This window comes from Lathamus discolor, chromosome 6, assembly GCF_037157495.1.
Source record: "Lathamus discolor isolate bLatDis1 chromosome 6, bLatDis1.hap1, whole genome shotgun sequence".
Classification (NCBI taxonomy): Eukaryota; Metazoa; Chordata; class Aves; order Psittaciformes; family Psittacidae; genus Lathamus; species Lathamus discolor.
This window is the reverse complement of record NC_088889.1, coordinates 35,751,371-35,774,451: the sequence shown is the minus strand read 5'-3', so window position 1 is coordinate 35,774,451 and position 23,081 is coordinate 35,751,371. Positions and strand designations below refer to the sequence as shown.

The 23,081-nt window shown below is 39.7% G+C and overlaps 1 protein-coding gene across 12 annotated transcripts in view; it reads left to right on the top strand.

Annotated features, from left to right (window-relative positions):
- The window catches only part of NRXN3 (neurexin 3), an 894,623-nt gene that overhangs the window by 756,812 nt on the left and 114,730 nt on the right, over positions 1–23,081 (top strand). For 10 of the 12 annotated variants that reach the window (XM_065685949.1, XM_065685942.1, XM_065685943.1 and 7 more), the window contains one exon: positions 20,980–21,069. The exons of the other annotated variants lie outside the window; for them this stretch is intronic. In XM_065685949.1, coding sequence (XP_065542021.1) covers positions 20,980–21,069 — 90 coding nt within the window. The remainder of the gene's footprint in view (positions 1–20,979; positions 21,070–23,081) is intronic. 12 annotated transcript variants of the gene reach the window in all.

Sequence of the window (23,081 nt, the reverse complement as noted above, 5' to 3'; positions counted from 1 at the left end):
TAATTGGAGGAATGTTTTAAAGGAGAAGATTAAAGGAAGGAAAGAAAAAGGAAGGAGGAGGTTATCATTTAAAGTTATACATAATGTAGCAAGAAAACTGTAGCCTGGATTTTATGACTGCATTTAAAAAATAAGAAATAGGACAACATTAAACAATCCTTATCAGGATTCATTAGTTCATCCACCCAATACAGACTTTATATTTTTCCCCTTTATCATTCTCTTGATTGATCTCTGAGCCTTCTTGTAGGAGTCTCTGCCATTTCAAACAGCATTAATTTGCAGTTCTGTTGGTACTGAATGAAAGGAAATTCATTTTCTGTCTCAAGTCCATGTCTTAGAGGAAGTTGAATTTTAGGAAAAGCTGGACTGTTAGCTCTAGACAACAGAACTCCAGAGACTCTTTGACTGCTATGGCAAGTACTGTGGTCTGATAAGTGCATACCTATAAAACAAAACGTTGGTTCTTAGACCCTGATATATGTACTGGCATTTTCATTCATGACAGTTTCAGTCCCAAGGACTGAATGCCCCAAACCGTTGGGGCATATCTTGTTTAATTTCATTAGAAAGGAATCTAGTTTGTATTCCCTGAGAGCGTTTTGGTATGTGAACCAAGGTGTAGCAAGCAGAGAAAGTTGGGAGGTACACCTTGGAGGCACAATCCTGGTTCAAACCAAAATGCTGATGTAAATGGATCTTACTGTAGTATACACCTGCAGCTGGAGAGAGGAACTAATTCTTTCATTACTCCTTCTTCTACTCATGTTGCTTAAATGGTCAAATTTTGTTTTATACCCCCTCTTATATCCTGTTCAGTGGGATCACTACCAATGCGATTCACATGTAGTGGCCTATGAAAACTGGACACACATGGGTGGAAATGATCAGTGAGGAGACAGGAGAAGATGACTTCCTTTATTCAGCATGAGTGGTTTATGCTAGCTTAAAGTCCACACTGATCTATATCTTTAGTAGTTTATGTGAGATGAAGTAGTTCTTTCTCACCTGCTGTTGCCTGAAGTAAAACATTTTCCAGAAGTATAGGTGGTCTAGGTTGTCCTACCTATCTAAACTGTGAAAGGCATGAAGTCTCTCTTCTTACGATATATTTTTCATTTACGTGGTGGAAAGGTTCGAAATTGCCTGGTTAGTACCAGGCATGTTATGTGAGACAAGGAAGAAAGCTGGCTGAGTTCCTACTTGCTTGCAAAGGAGTACTGAAGAAGCTAGCAGATATTATTGGAGGACCCCTCACAATCATCTGCCAAAGGTCTTGGGACTCTGAAGAGGTCCCTGCTGACTGGAAGCTAGCCAATATTATTCTGAATTTAAAAATGGTGTGAGGAAAGAGCTTGGGAAATGCAGACCTAGATTAGTCTGACCTCAATTCCTGGAAAAGTTGTGGAGTGTACTATACTGGGTGTTATTGAAAGGTATTTAAAGAATAATGCAAACATCATGCACAGTCAGCATGGGTTCACAAAGGGAAAGTCCTGTTTAACTAATTTGATATCCTTCTATGATAAGGTTGTCCAGCTAGGACGAGAAGGGAAGGCGGTGGGTGTAGTTTTTCTGGATTTTAGTAAGGCTTTTGACACTGTCCCTCACAGCATCCTTCTGGACAAGTTGTGAGATGAGTGGGTGCACAGTGTGTCGGGTGAAGAACTGGCTGAAAGGTTGTAGTGAATGGGGATACATCTGGCTGTTCTTCAGACTTCAATTCTAGAGCCAATTCTGTTCAATATATTTGTCAATGATCTGGATGCAGGAACTGAATGATGATACCAAATTAGAAGTGCTGTTGACTCTTTTGAAGACTAAAAGGCCTGGCAGAGGGATCCAGATAGATTGGAGCATTGGATAATCACTAATGGCATGAAACTGAACAAGTCGAAATGCTGGATCCTACAGATAAGGCAGAGTAACACTCGGAACAAATATAAACTGAGAGAGGAGTGGCTGGAGATCAGCCCTACATTAAGGGATATGGGTGTGCTGGTCAGCAGCAGGCTCAGCAAGAGTCAGCGGTGTGCCCTGGGAGCCAAAAGGGCAAACCATATCCTTGGATGCATCAAGCACAACATAACCGAACAGTCAAAAGAGGTGATTATCCTGATGTATTCAGTGTTGCTGTGGCCAAGCCTCAAGTACTGTGTGCAGTTCAGGGCCCCACAATTTCAGGATGTGAAGGTCCTTGAATGTGTCCAGAAGAGGGCAACAGGGCTGGAAGGCATGTCCTGTGGGGAGTGGCTGGTGACTCTGGAGTTGTCTAGTTTGGAAGAATGGAGGCTGAGCAGCAATCTCATTACTGTCTACAGCTTCCTGAGGAGGGTAACTGGAAGGAGGTAATCTCTTCTCTCTGGTATCCAGTGATAGGACATCTGGGAATGGTTCAAAGCTGCATCAACAGAGGTTCAGGGTGGGCATTAGGAAACATTTCGTTACTGAGAGGGTAGTTAAACATTGGAACAAGGTTCCTAGACAGGTGGTCAACAGGCTTCACGCCTGTCAGCGTTTAACAGGTCTCAACTATTGGTATCTCTAAAAATGGTTATGCCCATCTCTACACATCAAATTCCCTGAATTTTACACATTTGTGGCAACTGAACTAAAGTTCTCAGTCTGCTTTGAAACAGGTCATTTCTTGTCCTATTCAAGCCATTCGTCACCTTTCCCTTGATACTTTCAGTCTCCTTCCAGAAGTGGCATGATATTTTTGTTCAATGAAGTCCATTTCCCACCACATCCCTCTACTGGAGGGACATTTCTTCATTCTTTTTGGTTTTAGTTAGTTTTTATCAGCAACATTTTCTTTCTCTCCCTCTGTGATTTCCCAGCCATGAGATAAATAGCCTTGTATCTTACAAGCTAAATACAATTACTGCTATCAAAACTGGAGTCTTTCTCTCCCTGTAAAGGTCTTTTGGAAACTGATAAGCTGTTCAAGGCAAACTGCAGGCTTCTGCCTAATCCTGAGATTAAACATAACCACCCAGAAGACAGCAAGAGATAATTGGGGAGGTTGGGGGGGGTGGTGGGAGGCAGACAGGAGATGAAGAGAAGAGGAAAAAGTGAGATCCTCTCCTGAGATATTAAGAGGACATGCACAAAGCTCAAGGTTATTTGTGAAGGAATTACACAAAACACACAAGAGCTTGTTATGATGAGGAATTTCCTCAGATAATGCAGAGATTCTTGTAGTCATTAAAGACAAAATTTAGTAGGGATTTTTTTGATGTAAAACATAAAGGGGAGCTGTAGGAAACAGCTCCCAGACGTGACTGCTGATTTTTATATGTTGGTCTTCATCTTGTCCTTGAAACAGCAGGTCTCACAAGGTTGCATCCAGATCCTTTGTGCATGCTGGCTTGGGTTCATCTCACTGGCTTTATGCTGAGTATGGGGCGACAGTAGATTTCCCAAATGTAAAGGAGAGGACTGAGCCAGATTTTCTGTGCTCTGGGTTTTCCTACCTGCTGACCATAAGAATAAGGATAATTTAACCCTTCTGTTTGTGAAACAGAGTTAACACTAATCTTCTAGGAAATGGAGTGCCTTAATTACAGAGGAATAGTGTTATACATGTAGTAATCTTTAATTATAACCAAGGCAGGATTACTGAAGAGAGATAGTCTTTATGAATCAGTCCAATAAAGTTGAAGAAAGCAGCCTAATTTCTTGATATGTAAATTGATTTTTTTTTTTAACAGTGACATTTTAATTTTCTCCCTCTATTTTTTTAAGGTTTTGTATTTCTGAAAGCTTGTCTGTATTTTTTAACAGTTATCAAATGGCCTAATGGGATATTACCTCTCTCCCAACTTTGCTTTATTTAATTTATACTGCATTAGCCAAGGAGAAAATAAGTTTGGATGACCTAATAGCATCACTGAAGGATTTAAGGGCAGACTACATATCCTTTCTTCAGCTGACATAAGCTCTGATATTGTAAATAATATGCAATATAATGATTATGAGTTCTCATGACCTTTGTAATACAGTCTAATGCTGATTGGGACATTAGCAGGGAAAACTCAAAAGCAGAACTAGCTGGGATGTCTGAGTCATTGCAACAAGTTCTTCCTTTCTAAGTTTGTACTTACTCCTGCTCATCACTTCAGTGATTCAGAACTCACTTCAGTGATTTCCAAATGTTTGGTGTCTGAGTCTCTTTAGAGGAAATAACTGTTCCTCTGTGATTAGCAAAGCCTGGCTTCTCCAGCCCAAAATTCCCTCTATCTCTTTGAGAGTGGTTTTGGCACCTCCTCATTCCCTTTTCTTTCCACCCACCCCACCCCTACCACCCAAATTTGGTTTCTACCTTCTTGTGCCCCTTTAGCAATCCTTTACCTCCTTCAGAGTTGAGGCTATTCCAATCTTCTCCTCACGTCTGATACCAAGGTAATAGTAAGAAGCTTGGGTGAATCCAGTTGACCCCGTAAAAAAGCCCATGGGTCCTGTGCTTGACTACCTAAATTAATAATTTAGGTATTCTTAATCCATTAATAATCCCTGTTGATGTGAAAACTAAAAGGATTTCTTTGTGGTACTGTCAAATCCCACTGTGGTCTTAATATTTTCCTATCCAAATGCCTTTGTGAGTTGGTAATGAGTTCGGAACAAGAACACTAAATTTAGATTAGCCCTGCGGGCTGAATGTGATCCCCAAGGGTTCTTGCCATTCCTTTGTTTGTGGGTTTTGATTTTTCATATTGTACTCATTTTGTGGGACTTAAATGAGGTCTCAGATGTTTTCTATCACCATGAATTGGAGATGGCATGTAAAATGTCTTTGACAGATTTACTGCATTTCATAATGAGCCTAAAACATATAAAAAGACAGGGTTAATAAAACAGCATCGGAGAAGCACATTTTGAAGGAAGTACTGTGACATATGCTGAAAGATCTGCCAAGAGGGATGATTAAAGCATGACAAGTTGATGAAATCAAGAGTTGATTGTGGCTTGTCACTGCAGGGCCATAACATCTATAATATATTTATAAGGTTGGAAAACAGATAAATATGGCTACATGATATGAACACTCAGTTTTCATCCTCTGTATCCACTGAGATACAAACCAACACACATTAAGTCACCAACAGGCAAACACACTTTGGAATCTGTACTAAAACACCCATCTTAATGCATGTGCATCCATATTGGATGATGGGATGATGATCCGACATGATAGAAAGTTATGTAGATGTTGTCACTATGCTCATGGTTTAAATTCTATGTACTTAGTCTTTTGCTTTCCCATAGGACGTATGACAGTATGATTCTGTGGTTTGTTTCTACTTTTTCCCTATCCCCAGACAGTTGCATGGAAGTTCTGTAGGGCTTGTCTGTCTTCCAGGTTCTGTCTTTGAGGACAGAGAAGAGGAAAGACAGACAGAGAAAGAAAAAAGGTGGCCATATTGTGGCTCCCAATACACGTCCTTCCACTTGAAGTTTAATTTCAAAAAATTAATTCAATCCAGGCTCTTATGGCACACTTCATTCAAACAGTCTGCATGAGTTGCAGTCTTACCTTCACCAAATACCTAAACCCCATGTCAGTAATGATCTATCAAGCACTGGCAGTTTTGTCAGCTTGGCAGTAAGAAATAGGGAAATGCATGGGGTTTTAATGAAGATATTTAAGGTAACCAGGCAGAACAAACAGTACAGTATTAGAATCATAGAATCATAGAATAGTTAGGGTTGGATAGGACCTTAAGATCATCAAGTTCCAACCCCCCTGCCATGGGCAGGGACACTTCCCACTAAACCATGTCACCCAAGGCTCTGTCCAACCCAGCCTTGAACACTGCCAGGGATGGAGCATTCACAACTTCCCTGGACAACCCATTCCAGTGCCTCACCACCCTTACAGTAAAGAATTTCTTCCTTATGTCCAAATCTTCCCCTTTTCAAGTTTGAACTCATTACCCCTTGTGTTATCACTACAGTTCCTAATGAAGAGTCCCTCCCCAGCATCCCTATACCCCCCTTCAGATACTGTAAGGCTGCTATGAGGTCTCCACACAGCCTTCTCTTCTCCAGGCTGAACAGCCCCAACTTTCTCAGCCTGTCTTCATACAGGAGGTGCTCCAGTCCCCTGATCATCCTCGTGGCCCTCCTCTGGACTTGTTCCAACAGTTCCGTGTCCTTTTTATGTTGAGGACACCAGAACTGCCCACAATACTCCAGGTGAGGTCTCACAAGAGCATAGTAGAGGGGCAGGGCCACCTCCTTCGACCTGCTGGTCACGCTCCCTTTAATGCAGCCCAGGATACAGTTGGCTTTCTGGGCTGCAAGCGCACACTGAAGCCGGCTCATGTTCATTTTCTCATCAACCAGCACCCCCAAGTCCTTCTCCTCAGGGCTGCTCTGAATGTCTTCTCTGCCCAACCTGTAGCTGTGCTGGGATTGCTTTGACCCAAGTATTATTTAACAACAGTAGGACTGAAAGAAGTTTTCCTAAGGAGAGATACACAGAGAATAATATCTTCATGCAAGTAGCCATAACTGTCTAATTCCCTCCTAGGATCCCACAGATAGTCCTTGAGCTGTGGGAAAGAGGGGAGAAGGAATAAGAAGCTGTCTCTATTACTTACATAGCAGTCTTGATTACTGCTACATAACAGTCACATAAAAGTTTCTAACATGCAAGTGCATACCACAGAGGCAATACTAGTTTTAATTTAGCCAGAATACTTTATCTTGTTTCTAGCCAGGATAAAGAAAATACTATCAGACAGTACTGACAATTTGAGGAAAAGATTTTTTCAGTGCTCTCCAACATAACAGATAAGCATTAAATTGCTGCATTCTGTTAGTTGAATTATTGCAGCATCGTTCTTAAATCTTCCTGAATCAGACTAGATGTCCAATATGTCAAATCTACAGGCAAATATCAAATACATCAGAAGAAAATTTGCTTTAATGGTCAAAATGACACTTCTGTCTGATGGTCCTGCTATTCAGATGTTTTCTATTCTGTCCTCCTAGAGCCTGTTTTTCATCTAATAGGCTTCTTGAGCTGGAGAACGGCCAAGTGTCTTATGCTTTGGAGAATTACAGTAACCCACTATGGCAATAACAAAAATGTGCCACAAAAGATGTCCTTATCATCCTACTATTATACTTAGTTTGTGACCTGAAATATGAGGTCGTTTAAGCTTTACATATTTTTATCATATCTACAGTCATTACATTTGTATTACTCTGTTGGAAAGCAAATGCTTTCTTTTTACTTCTCAATCATTTATTGAAGGAGACATGACCATGTGCAAATACTCCCAGTTCCTCTCTAGCTGGAATTTGATAGAAATTACTCTGCTGTATTGTTGGCATGTTGCTCAGCCAAATTTAAACCAAATCAAACCAAAGGTAGTTTAGTGGCATCTGTTTTTTTTTTTTTTTTTTCATTTCTCTGACTTTTTTCCAGTAATGGTCTTGATTCTCAGTATTAGTACTTTCCTCTTATCTTCGTCCTATGGACTAGGATTCTTTGTAAGAGGAATTCTTGCAACACAGAATGAATGTTTATGAAAAGTTATATTAACTTTTGACAGGAGTATTATGACATGTAGTATAACTCATGAAGAGATGAGTTTTACAGTTCCCCAATCCTGAGCATGCTGTATGTCAGAATGATGATTTAAAGTATGCCAAGACATAGTGTCCATATGGCACTGGTCACCTTTCTACCCTTATTATTCTAACAAGAAGTGTTAATCTCACCCTTCTTGTTTATAATATAAGAACCGTCTGCTGAGGAGGTTCCCCAAATATTGGGATTGCATTCTTATGCTCACTGCAGGCCTTTTGAGTCCCTGTCCTAGAGATACTTCAGTGCAAAACAGGTGTATTGCAGGCACATAGGATACAAGCCGTGGGTTTTTATGTTTTGTCTCTTTGACTTCCAGCATGCTTCTTGATAAAATCATAACCGTGCCATTTTCCATGAATAATAATTACATACTAAGAGATGTAGGTATATCCTGATAACTTAGTCTTGCTAACGTTTTCTAGGCTAAAGTATACATCTGCTTACATAAGCATGGTTACCCTATAACTGTCTGAATGCTGAAATATTATGAGCTGTTCTCATCTGGTCTTGTCCACTGATCCATGATTGCATGAATGTTCAGGTACCAATTATAAGCAGTATCACCAAAAATTTTAGATAAATTTCTCCTTTGCTGGAGTAAGATGAATCACTATTGGTTCAGTCGTCTGATGGTTGATACACAAAATGTAGCTATATAATGTAGTGCAGAGAAAGATAGGAAGGTATTTCTCAGAGGGCAAATCAGGCTAAATGAGATTTCTGAAAAGTAAAAATCCTGCTGAACAGCACAGTGCAGTGAACTCCCAAACATTAATATAGTTAACGTTTCTCTCCTGGGTTAGTTCTGTTTCAGTTTTCCCGGTCAAATGGAGCTGTTATATTCTCTTTCTTCTCTCCCTTTCTGGCTCTCCCTTTGTCCATCTCGCACTCTTCCTCCCCTTGTCCCACCCCCCTGCTCTCCACACATGCACAAAGAGCAAGACTGAGCTAACAAACATCTGGCCTGAGGGATCAAACGCTTGAACAATGACATTGTGCTTTTCTGATCTCATTGCCTGCAGAAAGAACAGTGCCAGCTGTAATCCCAGGTTGACATAGCTGACATGCAGTGACAGAAGGGGCTCCTGTGTCCACATCAGCCTTGTCCCTGCTCACTAAAAGGCACTGGAAAGGACAGTCACTGAAATCCAATGCTGTGGACTGAAACAGAGCAATTGTGTGAAAGGAAGGTCAGAAATTAAGGTGGCCAGTCATGGAACTGAGAGCCAGAAGATCCCGATTCCCAGCCCTGTCTTTATGAGAGCCAGAAGATCCCGATTCCCAGCCCTGTCTTTATATATGCTGTTCTGTGTGGCTTTGAACAATGTTTTTACCACTCTCTGGCTCAGTTTCTGAATCAGTAAAGTGGGAGTAAAGCCCCAATTTACATTATCTGAAGGGACTTAAATAGAAAATATTATACAATTCACTGAATATTAAAACATTTCTGGGTCAGTGAACTTGCATCTTTGCTGTTTACTGCATACCCAGAGCACCATGGGGACTGAAAACTCCAGTGCTGGACTTGTAAATTTTTTTGTATTTTTTTCCAAAGCTCCAGAAATTCACCATCAATGCAATTCACTCTGAGTAACAGTGTGCCACGTACAGACTGAGTGATATTTTACCACTTAACTATTTAGCATTTCCATAGCATTTTCCAAAACTCAGGTCACTTCCAAGAAATAAATTTATTTAAAATGTTGGAGTAGGAAAAATATAACTACAGAAACTACAAGTTGCTTTTCTTATGAGTCTACCTTCTCACACTGTTATTGAGTAATGGTTTTTTCACTGTATGGATGTTTTCTGTGCATTTAGTTCATGGCTTTGCTCTGTGAATGGCATATGTCTTTGAGAAGGCTTACTGGGTCACTACAGCATCCTGGAATTCTCTTTTTCTAAACTGATGCAAATAGAAATGATTTGAAGAGGGGGCAAAGATCACTGATTTGTAGTAATTACAGATGGGAAAGGCTTGTTCAGTCTCATTTATTCCATTCCATAATCAGCTGATGTCCCCTACCACTTATCAAGTAAAATTTTAAATATTTCCAGAATTTCCTTGAGGAGACTGTAGCACTGTCTAATATATAATCTTGATAGGAAATGCTTCTTAATAAACTTCTTTCATCAGTTTCTTACTTGCTTTTAGTTATTTCCTGGCACTCACCCTAGAAAACTTGCCCCTTGCCTTAGGGTTTTTGCATTTCTGTTATTTCTGACTGGTCGGCTTTCCAATGTCACTGGTGACATTTGACTATATGCTTGACAGGCATTACTCTCATTAATGTTACTGACTGAGCAGCCTCCCTATACTCAGCAAGAGATTCAGAGCGGCCCTGCAGAGAAGGACTTGGGGGTGCTGGTCACAGAATCACAGAATCACAGAATCCCAAGGGTTGGAAGGGACCTCAAAAAGATCATCTAGTCCAACCCCCCTGCAAGAGCAGGGTAACCGACAGTACATCACACAGGAACTTGTCCAGGCGGGCCTTGAATATCTCCAGTGTAGGAGACTCCACAACCCCCCTGGGCAACCTGTTCCAGTGCTCTGTCACTCTTACAGTAAAGAAGTTCTTCCTGATGTTAACGTGGAACTTCCTATGCTCCAGTTTACACCCATTGCCCCTTGTCCTATCACTGGATATTACTGAAAAAAGCCTAGCTCCATCATCCTGACACCTACCCTTTACATATTTGTAAACATTGATGAGGTCACCCCTCAGTCTTCTCTTCTCCAAGCTAAAGAGACCATGAGAAAATGAACATGAGCCAGCAGTGTGCGCTCGCAGCCCAGAAAGCCAACCGTATCCTGGGCTGCATCAAAAGGAGCGTGACCAGCAGGTCGAAGGAGGTGATCCTGCCCCTCTACTCTGCTCTTGTGAGACCTCACCTGGAGTATTGTGTGCAGTTCTGGTGTCCTCAACATAAAAAGGACATGGAACTGCTGGAACAAGTCCAGAGGAGGGCCACGAGGATGATCAGGGGACTGGAGCACCTCCCGTATGAAGACAGGCTGAGGAAGTTGGGGCTTTTCAGCCTGGAGAAGAGAAGGCTTAGTGGAGACCTCATAGCAACCTTCCAGTACCTGAAGGGGCCCTATAGGGATGCTGGGGAGGGACTCTTTGTCAGGGACTGTAGTGACAGGACAAGGGGTAACGGGTTAAAACTTAAACAGGGGAAGTTTAGATTGGATATAAGGAGGAAATTCTTTCCTGTTAGGGTGGTGAGACACTGGAATCGGTTGCCCAGGGAGGTTGTGAGTGCTCCATCCCTGGTGGTGTTCAAGGCCAGGTTGGATGAAGCCTTATGTTGGATGGTTTAGTGAGAGGTGTCCCTGTCCATGGCAGGGGGGTTGGAACTAGATGATCTTGAGGTCCTTTCCAACCCTAACCATTCTATGATTCTATGATTGTATGACTGTACATGCTTTCTCTATTTGTAGTATATTCAGCTCTCCATATTATCTCCCTGATAATATGTGCACAAGGGAGATGAGATCCATATCTGAAAGGTTTCTGGTGAACCAGCCCACCCAGTTCTGCCACTGCCAGCAGCAAGACTGCAAATCCAGCTGCAAGGGAGCCTATTCCTGCATAGATACCTGAGTGCCTCCCAACACCTTCCATCAAGGAGTCTTGGTTTTGACGTAATGTCTAGTAACCATGCAAAAGGTCTTGAAGGGGGAACACAGTTCACTGAGCCCCAAGTGTTTGTGAGAGCATCAGTGCTCTTCCCGGCCCTGCCTCCATGCTGGTTGCACCAGACCTAAGCTAGTCAACCTGAGTGCTCTTGTTTACAGGGGTTTGCAGTTTGATAGTGAGCTGCTGACTCTTTATCAAGCAAGGTGTAAGACTACAAGGTTTCTAACCTCAGACCCTGCAAAGGCAGTTTTTCTGCTTTCAGTCTCATGTTGGTCTTGGAGACAAAATAGCTGCACTGATGTAGCTCCAATGCCTAACCCAACTCATGTAAACTAGATCCAGTATTTCTGTGCCCTGACCTTGCATAATCCACAAAACAGATAAGCAACCCCTAGATAAATAGGAGTTAATAGAATTTAAAGTGTCAATACAAATAAAGTGCTTTTGGCATTTGGTTATTTCTGCTTGTTCCCATTGGGCTGTATAAATCAGAACCTAACCTCTCCCAAAGGAACCAAGAAGTGGGATGTGGGAACAGTAGCAGTGGATTTTATTCTGAACTGTTTTGTATCTCTTCCTGAAAAATTAAATTTGTTCTTGTTTAAAATGGAAAGATCAATATGTAGTTTCAGTTATTCTTTAATAGTCACTTTAGCCTTGGCTGCCTGATACAGGCCTTAATTTGGACACGGCCAGTGAAAAAACAACGTTACTTATAAAACATATCAAAGATATGGTAATGTGGGCACCCAAATAATTTCATATCAGTGAAAAGGTTGAACTGGTAATTTCTTTCTTTATACCATACACCAGTTCACTTTTCCAACATAAATCAAGAGAGCTAAAGCAAGCTGCTTTTATCACATACCCATGGCCTCAGCTTCTATACAGCTGAACTGCTTCAGTATAATCTGCTCATATAAAATAAGACCTGAATCACATTTTTCGAAAGACTTCTTTTTTTTTTTTTTTTTTTTTTATTTCTACACGCTTGAAAAACTTTGATTAACCTTCTTCCACCTTTGCTAGTCTGAGTTTTCTTTTAGTTTTGCTCCTGTTGTGCTTCTGTGTTGGATTATGAGGGGCAAGTGACTCATTTTCTCAGTCATCTAAGACGATTGAAAGATTAATATAAGGGAGGTTGAAAAGTTACTGATCTTGTCCTTGGGCAGAGGGGTGAATTAGACGACTTCTCAGAGTATTCCTTAGTCTTATTAGTGTCTCAGTGGCACATGTTAGCTGTACCTTCTGGGCAGACATTTAAACCTTAATATCCTAGTTTACCTCTGAATTTCCCAAATGATTTTGGCCTGAATGCTGCTTTGCTTTGAATTAGGACTGTATGTTTTATAGGCTAGAAAAGATAAGATAGAGAGTGGCAGCAGTGTAAGGATTTTGGTTGAGGCAGTAGAACCTTAGAAACAACTCCAGTTGCCTGAGTAATTTTTGCTGTTCTAGACTTGCTTAATAATTCTCTTTCCTATTTTTAGTACTTATGTTACCAAGCCCTCACTGCTTTTTGCCATGAGGGCAGTGAGCTGAGGGAAGTTGCAGTGTGAAGGTAGCTTTCAACTCCAGTTCACAGTAGGATGAACAGAAGGAAATGTGTGGCTCCCAGTGAACAGTGTGATCAGAGGGAATTGAAGATAAAGGGCACCCAGGACTAAGAGGAAAATGAGGACAAGAAATAAAATGAGAATCCAATAGTAAAAGACACAACTTTATTGAACAGTGAAAATAGAAGGGAAAATCCAAGAGCTAAAGCAAAGACAATGTCAAGATTTGGCTATTCTTCAGTGCCCTTAAATTAAATAAACCCCCAAATTTGAATTAATCTTCCATAGCACCCCTTGTTAGACAAAGCAAAACTGAAGCTTTGCAAGAATTTGTAGAGGGACAGTTTGTGGTAGTTAGATTCCAGATCACCTGCCTTGCAATTATTTTGTTTAGTTGCATGGCCATCCTGTTTCATTTCTGTATAAGCCACATTTGTGGTTTCAGGTTTGAACTTTCTTCAGGTGTTCTGTAAAACGTACTGTGAGATTTTTTACACGTTTTGATTTTAATGCAAACATTCCCTATCTTACATAACATAAACCACAACATACAGCTGGATGGCTGCATGCAAAGAGTTGTGGTCAATGGCTCAATGTCCAGCTGGAGACCAGTAACAAGTGGTGTCCCTCAGGGATCGGTGTTGGAACCGGTCTTGTTCAACATCTTTGTCGGTAACATGGACAGTGGGATTGAGTGCGCCCTCAGTAAGTTTGCCGATGACACCAAGCTGTATGATTCAGTTGATACACTGGAGGGAAGGAATGCCATCCAGAGGGATCTTGACACGCTTGTGAGGTGGGCTGATGCCAACCTTATGAAGTTTAACCATGTCAAGTGCGAGGTCCTACACCTGGGTCGGAGCAATCCCAGAATAGCTACAGGTTGGGCAGAGAAGAGATTCAGAGCAGTCCTGCAGGGAACGACTTGGGGGTGTCGGTCAATGAGAAAATTAACATGAGCCGGCTTCAGTGTGTACTCACAGCCCAGAAAGCCAGCCATATCCTGGGCTGCATCAAAGGGAGCGTGACCAGCAGGTCGAAGGAGGTGGCCCTGCCCCTCTACTCTGCTCTTGTGAGACCTCACCTGGAGTATTGTGTGCAGTTCTGGTGTCCTCAACATAAAAAGGACACGGAACTGTTGGAACAAGTCCAGAGGAGGGCCACGAGGATGATCAGGGGACTGGAGCACCTCCCGTATGAAGACAGGCTGAGAAAGTTGGGGCTGTTCAGCCTGGAGAAGAGAAGGCTGCGTGGGGACCTCATCGCAGCCTTCTAGTACCTGAAGGGGGCCTATAGGGATGCTGGGGATGGACTCTTCATTAGGGACTGTAGTGATAGGGCAAGGGGTAACGGGGTTCAAACTTAAACAGGGGAAGTTTAGATTGGATATAAGGAGGAAATTCTTTACTGTAAGGGTGGTGAGGCACTGGAATGGGTTGCTCAGGGAAGCTGTGAATGCTCCATCCCTGGAGGTGTTCAAGGCCGGGTTGGACAGAGCTTTGGGAGACATGGTTTAGTGGGAAGTGTCCCTGCCCATGGCAGGGGGGGTGGAACTTGATGATCTTAAGGTCCTATCCAACCCTAGCTATTCTATGATTCTATGATACGGCCTTAGAGTAATGCAACAACATAAGCAAATATACATGTACAGGTCAGATGCTAAAACTGATTGCAGACTTGTTACTTCTTCCTGATTTACGGAAGGTGTTTCTAGTCCTAAATATAAACTTTACTAGTAGGCTTGTCTTTCCTAGCTGAATACAAAATGGAAAAAAAATATGGTTGTACTGCATAGTATTTAAAACAAAATATGCACTTAAAGAAATGTGTAAATGGGACAGTTCAGTATCCTGTAAGTTTTTCATTGCAGCTGCCTGAAAACAGACTTGGTTAAAGAGGCTGAGTGAGTGCTAGTCACTTTTGTGCCCTATATTGGATATTAGGGAAAATGGTAGCTTCTCCATGATGTATGCAATTCTCCTTTTCTAGAGTACACAGGATTGGCCCTAAACCAGTTTTGGGGTTGAATTGCAGTGAGTCTGTTTGTGTTAGTACAGGATTTAGTCCTCAAAGGTAAACTTTGCAGGCTCTAGCAGGCTGCCATGCCCCTTTCCGATACTGGTGTGTGTATAAATCTTAGTGAGATTATGGACATCCATAAAAACTCAGAGGAAGTTGGCATTAAAAGCCACTGTATGAACTGAACTTATAAGCAATGAAGGAAATGCTGCTGTAGTGTCTCATCATAAAACAGCTTTTGGCATTAATTTAGGACAGATGAATGTTTTCTTATGGTTTTCCTTTTAGCATCTTCACAGACTTGACAACACCTCAGGCTGGATTAATATTCCACCTGGAAGCAAGTACTTACTTTCTGCCCAGTGCAATTTGCTGGAACCTTTCAGCTTTTCTCTTTCACACTAAAGAGGCAGTAAATCGTCATGATTGGTATCTAGGCCAAGAAGCAACATTTTTCAGAGCTTCAATTGCTCTTTTACTTTCTTTGGCTTAAGAATCCATTTTGGTTTAGAAAGAAGCTTAATGCAATAAAGGTTGTTTGTTTACTTAAAGGAACCATGAGCGGAAAAGCAAAGCATCACCTCAATTGAACAGTTACGGAAAAAAAATGCTGTTTTGCCAATGAGCAAATTTAAAGTGTCTCCCCCTGGACTGTCGCACTGTATCAAAAGCATTTCCTGCAAATAACATGGGAAAATTCTTTTTTTTTTCCATTTTAGTTTGATCTTAATGAAAGATTATCAGGAGCTGAAGCTAGAAGTGATTCTGATCTATTGATCTGTACAGACTGTGGAGCAGGGATACAGAGGGCTCCAGAAAAAAAAAAACAAACAGAAGGCTGGCATCCGATCATATTCAACCAGCAGACTCTGGTGTTTATGACTGAGGTGCCAGGTTCTGTTGGGGGAAAGAGGGATAAAAAAAAAGTAGAGCTTTTCTTCCAGATACATCTCCAAAATATTTAGTCCTCAGGAATGTCTGTGGTGTTTGAAATATTTTGAATATTCAGGTTAAACAAGATTCAAGGATCCAGAAGTTTTGAAATGTTACCATTAAAATCCTTAAGGTAGTAGGAGCCTGTACTCTTGCTGGAAAACTTGGGAGATGCAGCAGGATTTCTCTTAATTCTATGTATGAGTACTAAATGGAATAAAAGACTTGTTTTATTCAAGTCTTCACAGAACTGGATTTGGCTGTGCTGTAGAATTTTGCATGATAAAGGAGAAAAAAATAGGCATTTCAGAGGTGCAGTTAGAGAAGCTGAATTGTGAAGGAGATTGTCGTGGTTTAAACCCAACCACAAACCTCGTCCACTCACTCCCCCCCTTCTTGCCCTTCCCCTGCTCCTGGAGGGATGGAGAGGAGAATTAAAAAGAATGCAACTCCCACGGGTTGAGATAAGAACAGCCCAGTAACTAAGGTATAACACAAATCACTACTGCTACCACCAATTATAATATTGATAAGAGAAAATAACAAGAGAATACAATACCACCGCCGAACGAGTTCGACCCCCCCCGAAGAGAAGAGAGCCTGCCCTTCCGGGTAACTTCCAGTTCCCTCTCCGGGCATGACATGCTGTGGTATGGAATACCTCTTTGGCTAGTTTGGGTCAGGTGTCCTGTCTCTGCTTCCTCCCGGCCTCCCTCGTCCCCAGCAGAGCATGAGGCTCACAGAGTCCTTGGCCAGAATAAACATTACTTAGCAACAATTAAAAACAATCGGTATTATCAGCTCTCTGCCCAGGCTGGAAGTCAAAACACAGAGCTTGCACCAGTTACTAAGAAGGAGTAAAACGGCTCCTGGTAAACCCAGGACAGAGATCATGTTGTATTGATATACAGGAACTTACTATACAGAAAAAGGAAAAAGGAGGAAGGTTGTTTTAAATGAGCAGTTCCTATTGGTACTCGTGTCATTTAAGCATCTAGAACCTATGGGAGGAAAAATATTTAGTAAATCACAAGTAGCAAAACTTATCCACACAATTTTATTGTAACACATTATATCCTGCGGACCTTTCAGTACCCCAGTGATTCTGAATGCAAAAGAACTATTGGATTAAGCATACTTTCTGAAATAAATTTAAATGTCTGTCTTTATCCTGTCTATTCTTTTCTGAATTACAGCCTTGAATCAGAGCTGAAGTCAAAGAGAAAAAATGGGGGGGAATCTAGATTAGTTGTGTGATGGGGTTGTTTGAACATGTATACCATTCAGCTCTAGACAGGCATTGCACTGAGGTCACAAAGGGATTGTTAATGAAAATTTCTGTGTGTGAAGATGGACAAAAATCCACCTTAATCACATCATGGCTTAGCTGTCAGAGGTCTGATGAGGTTACTTCGTATTGAACTTTTTGTTACTTCAGATTGCAAACCATGATATTTCCCTTTTGAACTCTCATATCAAATGCTGTTTATTTTTTTAAAGCATAACTCAAAGTCAATATTAATTTAATAATTGTATGGGTTGTTTTGTATTTAATGACTATCCAAGTGCTTAACAATGGAAAACTTGTTCTTTAACTCAATGTTGTAATTGGGCATATCAGTGAACACATTCTCATGCACAAGTTTTTATAAATAATTTTTACTAATGTCTGAAATAAAATTTAAAAACAGAACAATAGTTAATAGTTCAGGTACTAATGTTGCAGTTTCAACTTCTTTGAATTTTCTGATGCCCTTCATTTTTTCATTGCCTTTAAAGGTATGATTTTCTTATACATATTTTAATCTTGATGAATATATCTGCCTAATAATAACAATACTAATAAAATTAAATTAAACTGGATTAAAAAAAAAAGTCTTTAAATATGTGGTGGGGAATAGTTGTCATTTCTGGATTTCTTGAAGGTCTAGGACTGTGTTATAAGAAACCCATTTTTCCCTGTCATGTCTTCTTTTATTGTCCCATTTCCTTCGTACTTTAGTCTTGCTGGCCTGTTCTTTTCAGATGTCCTCCTTATGAGAAATTTCAATCCACTTAATTTTTATCTTTTTACAGTCAGAACTCCACACAGACGAAGAAGCATTCCATGCCAGCCATTGGCTGACTCTTGTATTCCTATGAACTGTGGGTCATTCTTTAGTTTGAAAAAGATCTCGTTTCCAGCAGTAAAAGGTTGCTTATGTACATATCAAATGAAGCCAGTGCAGTTTTTTGTTCTGAGTAAAGTGTGTTATAGAATTCTCTTGGTGTTACAGAACATGTTCTTGCCCATCAACATCAAGATTTCAAGGCACTCATTGCAAGAAGCATTTACTTAGAACATCCTCTATAAAGTGGGGAATAACCTCAGTTTCTACTAAAATCACGTTCAACACAGATATAGTAATAGACTGTAAGTGTACCAGTCTGGGTTGCAGAAAAATGTAGGAGTTCCTAGAGAAATTTAAGTACTTAAGTCCAATGGAAAAACCTCCTGAGTGTCTTTCAAGACCTACACTCCTTTCTTACACAGAGAAAAATAGGCCCATTGCAAGAGACCAGAAATATCCTAAAGGAGATGTATAATTTTTATGATTGCATTTACAAGATTTATCTGGTTTGGTGAAGGAGAGTATGTATTTAGTGTGTTGAGGAAAGGTCTAATGCTAACTGATCTTAAAAAAGAAGTTATTTTTGCAGTGAGCTTGACTTGATTACTTTTATTTCTCTTCTCCCCAGACTAGCAGGTCTGCTTCCCTTTCCTGTGAATGTAAACTTTCCCTAGGCTTAAGCCAGTGTGAGATCTTACAGGAAAGGGACCTGTCCTTTAGCTTGAGAAGCTGGGAAAACAGCTGACCCGCATGAACTCTAGCCTATATTAGTCATCAGCTTATTATTTATAAATAGACTAAAAAATCAATGTTCTATGAATATTTCTGTCTCTTTAGCTTTAGATGATTTTTTTTTTTTTCATTTTGAAGTTTATATTATCCCAGATGCTCTTTATTAGATTAGACTGGACATGATTCAAATTTTATATTTAAGAATCTGTATTCATAGAAGTACTCAACTGACTATTGATACTTTTTGTTGGTGCTGATATGAACTGTGAAAGTAGAAAATGTACTTAGAGATAACAAAATGTCTGTGAGTGACTCCAAGCCACTACGGTATATTGTTTAATATTGTTTGATAAATAACTGACCGTGTTTGGCTCCAGTATTTTATCTTTTCCTGCTAGTTTATCCAAGTAACTAATTGTACATGTCAGGCATCTGAGGTGGGACAGAGAAACTAGTACATCAGTGTGTGTCAGCTAGTGGTTAATTACATCTTCCTACAATGGCGAATAGCAGTTTGCCGCAATGGATCTGTTAAATGGAAGGAAAAAAGTAGATGACTTTCCAGGAAGGTGATAAAGAATCAGGCCTCTAAAGCTGCTGTTCAATGTTTTGCTGTTTTACCTTTTGCCCGAAATAATCAGCAAGCCTCCTAAATGTTCATTATTAGAGTTGGAGATAGTAACCCAAATGCAAATTGCTGTTTCCATGCAACCGAACTTAGATGCGGATGACGAATACCTCTTAAGATTAGGTCCATGCTTTATTACATGTGAACCCATGTGGGATTATACCTGTTGTGTCACTATAGTTACTTCTCCACTTATTCCAAAAAGTCAGCAGTAACAGGGTGATGGTGGGGAGGATAGCTGCGGTCAGCAGGTACCTCATACAGACTGGCAGCATTTCTAAGCAACAGTTCCACAATAAAGATTATCAAACACGAGATTTACCAGTCTTATTGCTTACAGCATTCAATTGTCTGCTGTTGACTGGGTAGAGCATCTTGCCAGTTATTAGTCATATATATTTTTTTCCCTTGACGTATCTTTACATTGCAAAAAGATTCCAGTATCTGTTTCAGAAAGTCAAATAAAAATGAAGCTGTGCTAGGTTATTTATATGTGGGATTTTTAGGAGTAATACTGCAAATTTTGGAAACCAGTTGCTGACTCTTGGTCTGCCATTTATTCAAGACATATTGGAGCGCTACTCATCTACTGAACTTCTGCTTATGGTAGCATAACTTCAGTAAGCTGGAGGTTTACTCTAGTTTTCTACAATATTATAATGAAGTTTGTAAAAGTTGCGCTCTTTTTATGCTTATGACTGAAGAGCTTTTTATAAAAAAATATGCTTGAAGCAAAAACTAGAATGAGTCAGAAAGTGACTGTAGCTGATAAAAATGAGAAAGCAGAATGATGACACTTCTTTATTCTTACTACTAACACCATCAAACTGAGGTGCTCCTTTCTACTCTAATTTAACCCAACCCATCTGACCAGTAAAATTTTTCAGTACCCAGGGAATCTGGTTTAAGGGTTTGTGTGAATCCTGTTCTTTTCTGTACTGTGCAAGTTATATGAACTTTGCTCTAAAACACACTTTATTGGACAATTCTGTTATCCATCAACACAAACAATAGAACTGCACTTGCCTGAATTTACATCTTGAGTAATTATTTCAGCTTTCATTTAAGTTAGTTTCTAAGCATCTGTTTTTATTGTGGCAACAGGCCCAAATCTTTGGTAACTGGACACAAGTCTTCATGTGTCCTTAACACTCTTCTTCCTTTTAAATTTTACTTCCCTTTTTTCCTATCTTCCTACACTTAGTTTTTTTAATCTACTTCTATTATATCCTTTCAGCATTGATTTCTTATTTCTTCCTTTCTTTTTGTGTGTTTACTGGGTTTCTAGTCCTTATGCGTGTCTTTTACTACTGCAAGAAGGTTGATCAAAATACTACTAATTGTGTTTTTGTGTGCCTGACAAATTTGCCATGTCTTGTGCAGTCACATCTAGAGTCTGATCAAAATGTTTTAACATACGGCACTGAGTTCACTCAAGGTGTCATATCCCAGACAAATTACACACACCTTCTAAGCAATTTGGATAATCTAATGCTCTGTGGACAGTCTGAGATATCTTTTTCATAGCATTTAACTTCTTTGACCTTCCAGAACCTCAGGCAATTGGATGTATAACTATTCTCCACTTTACTAAAGATAAATCTCTCTCTTTTCAAATACTTATGTACACACACGTGAACTTATGTATTTATAGCTAAATAAGGTCATAAAAAACCCAAAAGATCTAGGATGTTTTAACTATTTCATTGACTTTTCAGATTGTTTTTAAGCTGTTTTTTAAACTTTAAAGGCAACACTGATAGTGAACGGTTCCAAATGGTAAAACAGAAAATTCCCTTCAAATATAACCGGCCCGTAGAGGAGTGGCTGCAGGAAAAAGGTAACAGTCATTAAAGCTTTCATTTTAAACCCATTTGATTCTAAACCCTCATTTTTAAAGCCTGCAAATAAATGTTTCTTAAATGATAATCGCCTGCTGCATAAATGACTGTTTTAATTTTCATTATAATTTGTGTCAGCTTCCACCTGCCATATGTTGATAAATCATGCTATAATACATTGCTATTAAAATGCAGTTAAAGGGACAAAATTCTAAGCTTGCTATAATAGTAATGACAAACAAACAAGCAAAAATTTTCTAATAAACCAAAAACCAAAAAACCACCAAACCACCAAAACAGAGTGAAGAGCAACAACATGTATTATGGCAATTTAACCACTGCATGATTTTCCTATTTTTATTTGTTTTTAAACTACATTTATATCTTTATTATCAAAGTTGTCTTAAACATATTCAAACCTACTCGTTAAACCACTTCCTGTAAGGTTTTGGGGGGGGGGGGTTCTCATCAGCCACTATGGCTATGTATTTCCTAATTGTATTAAGATAACTAATTGATTTTTAAAAATGTTGTAAAGAAAACATTTTGTAACATTTTTATTTAAACTACAATGAGGGAGACAGAGAAAGATGATTGTTCTGTCACTTTTATGCTATGTCTGGAGTACAGTTTCAACTCTCATGATACATTTGTCTTAAATCATGGGTCAAATTATTCCCTAACTTAATCTCAGGTAGTGCTATTTAATTTTGTGGGTTTGCCTGGAGTAATTAGCCTCAGATCAGTAAAAAGACTTGTTAACATGCACAAGTCCAGCTGGCTTGAGTGAGAGTTCAGCACACACTCCTGACCTGTTAAAATGGGACTTGTGTCAGAACAGTAATGTTTTTTTATCAGTAATTTGGAAGGGGGAAAAAAATCTTGGCTGTAGAGCCCATTCCAAAGCCTGTTGAAGGTAACTGAATACAGTGGTGCTTAAGCCAGAAAGATCTTCTTGCTCTATAATAGCTGTGGTATTAAAAAATATCACTGTAACTGACTCCTTGCCTTGAAGTCTAGAAAAAGCAGAACAGTCTTCTCTTGTTTCCTCTTAAGAAAGTACTGCTGATAAAAGGGGGTGACCTTTCAACTCACATCTTGCATTTTCTGTGCTTATTTTGATTACGATTGTTGGCAAATTTTCCAAGAGGGAAAACCAGTGTTTTGTAGTATTAGAAAAATATAATTCATGTTCTGTTTCAAACTTCTGTCATCGGCTGAATTAACAGATTGGTTTACCCAGGATAAATTAGATCACAAAGGGTGTGGCTAAGTATAGTCAAAGTATTTTCATATGAAGGATCTGATCCTGCAAAGTCTTGTGCACACTCAGTTCCCATTGACTTCTGTGAGAGCTGACAGTGTTGCCCACTTTTCAGGTTTGGTCTGCAAAAGTACGAAGTTTGCAGCTATAGCTAAAATATTTCTGAAAGACAAAAATATTTGTGTAACTAAAATATTCTTTTTTTTTTTTTTACCACCAAGGTTTTATGAAATAGTTAATTCAGCTAAATTGTAAGTAAATTTTAGAATGAAGGTATACAGAAAATGCTTACTGAGTCTCAGTGGGTTGCCCTGTTAATTTACAACGTCAAACTAAAATAAATAAATAAAACTTAACACTAAAAAGAAGATAATTTTGGTGATTTTGAATTGCTAAAGTCCCTTTAACACTAAAGACAGTGATTGCCTCAGCTTTGTTAAAACAGATGCATGTCTAATTCTTTGATGCAGCTCATGTGCTTGAGAACCTCACCTTTGTTTTCTTGTGTTTTGTTTCACTTATGGGATTGGTTGTTGGGGTTTTTTTTTTCCCCTTTTTGTTTTTCCACCAAATCTTTTGATTTATGTCATTGCTTTTTCAAGTTTGAGCTTATGAGCATGCTAAGACACTTTCATTTGTAAGCCAACCTGAAGTTTTGAACTGAAGTCTACCTTTTGTGGTTATTGATGCTTTGTTAAAAGACAATCACACATGCAGTAGGGTCTAACAAAGACAATATTTGAGTGT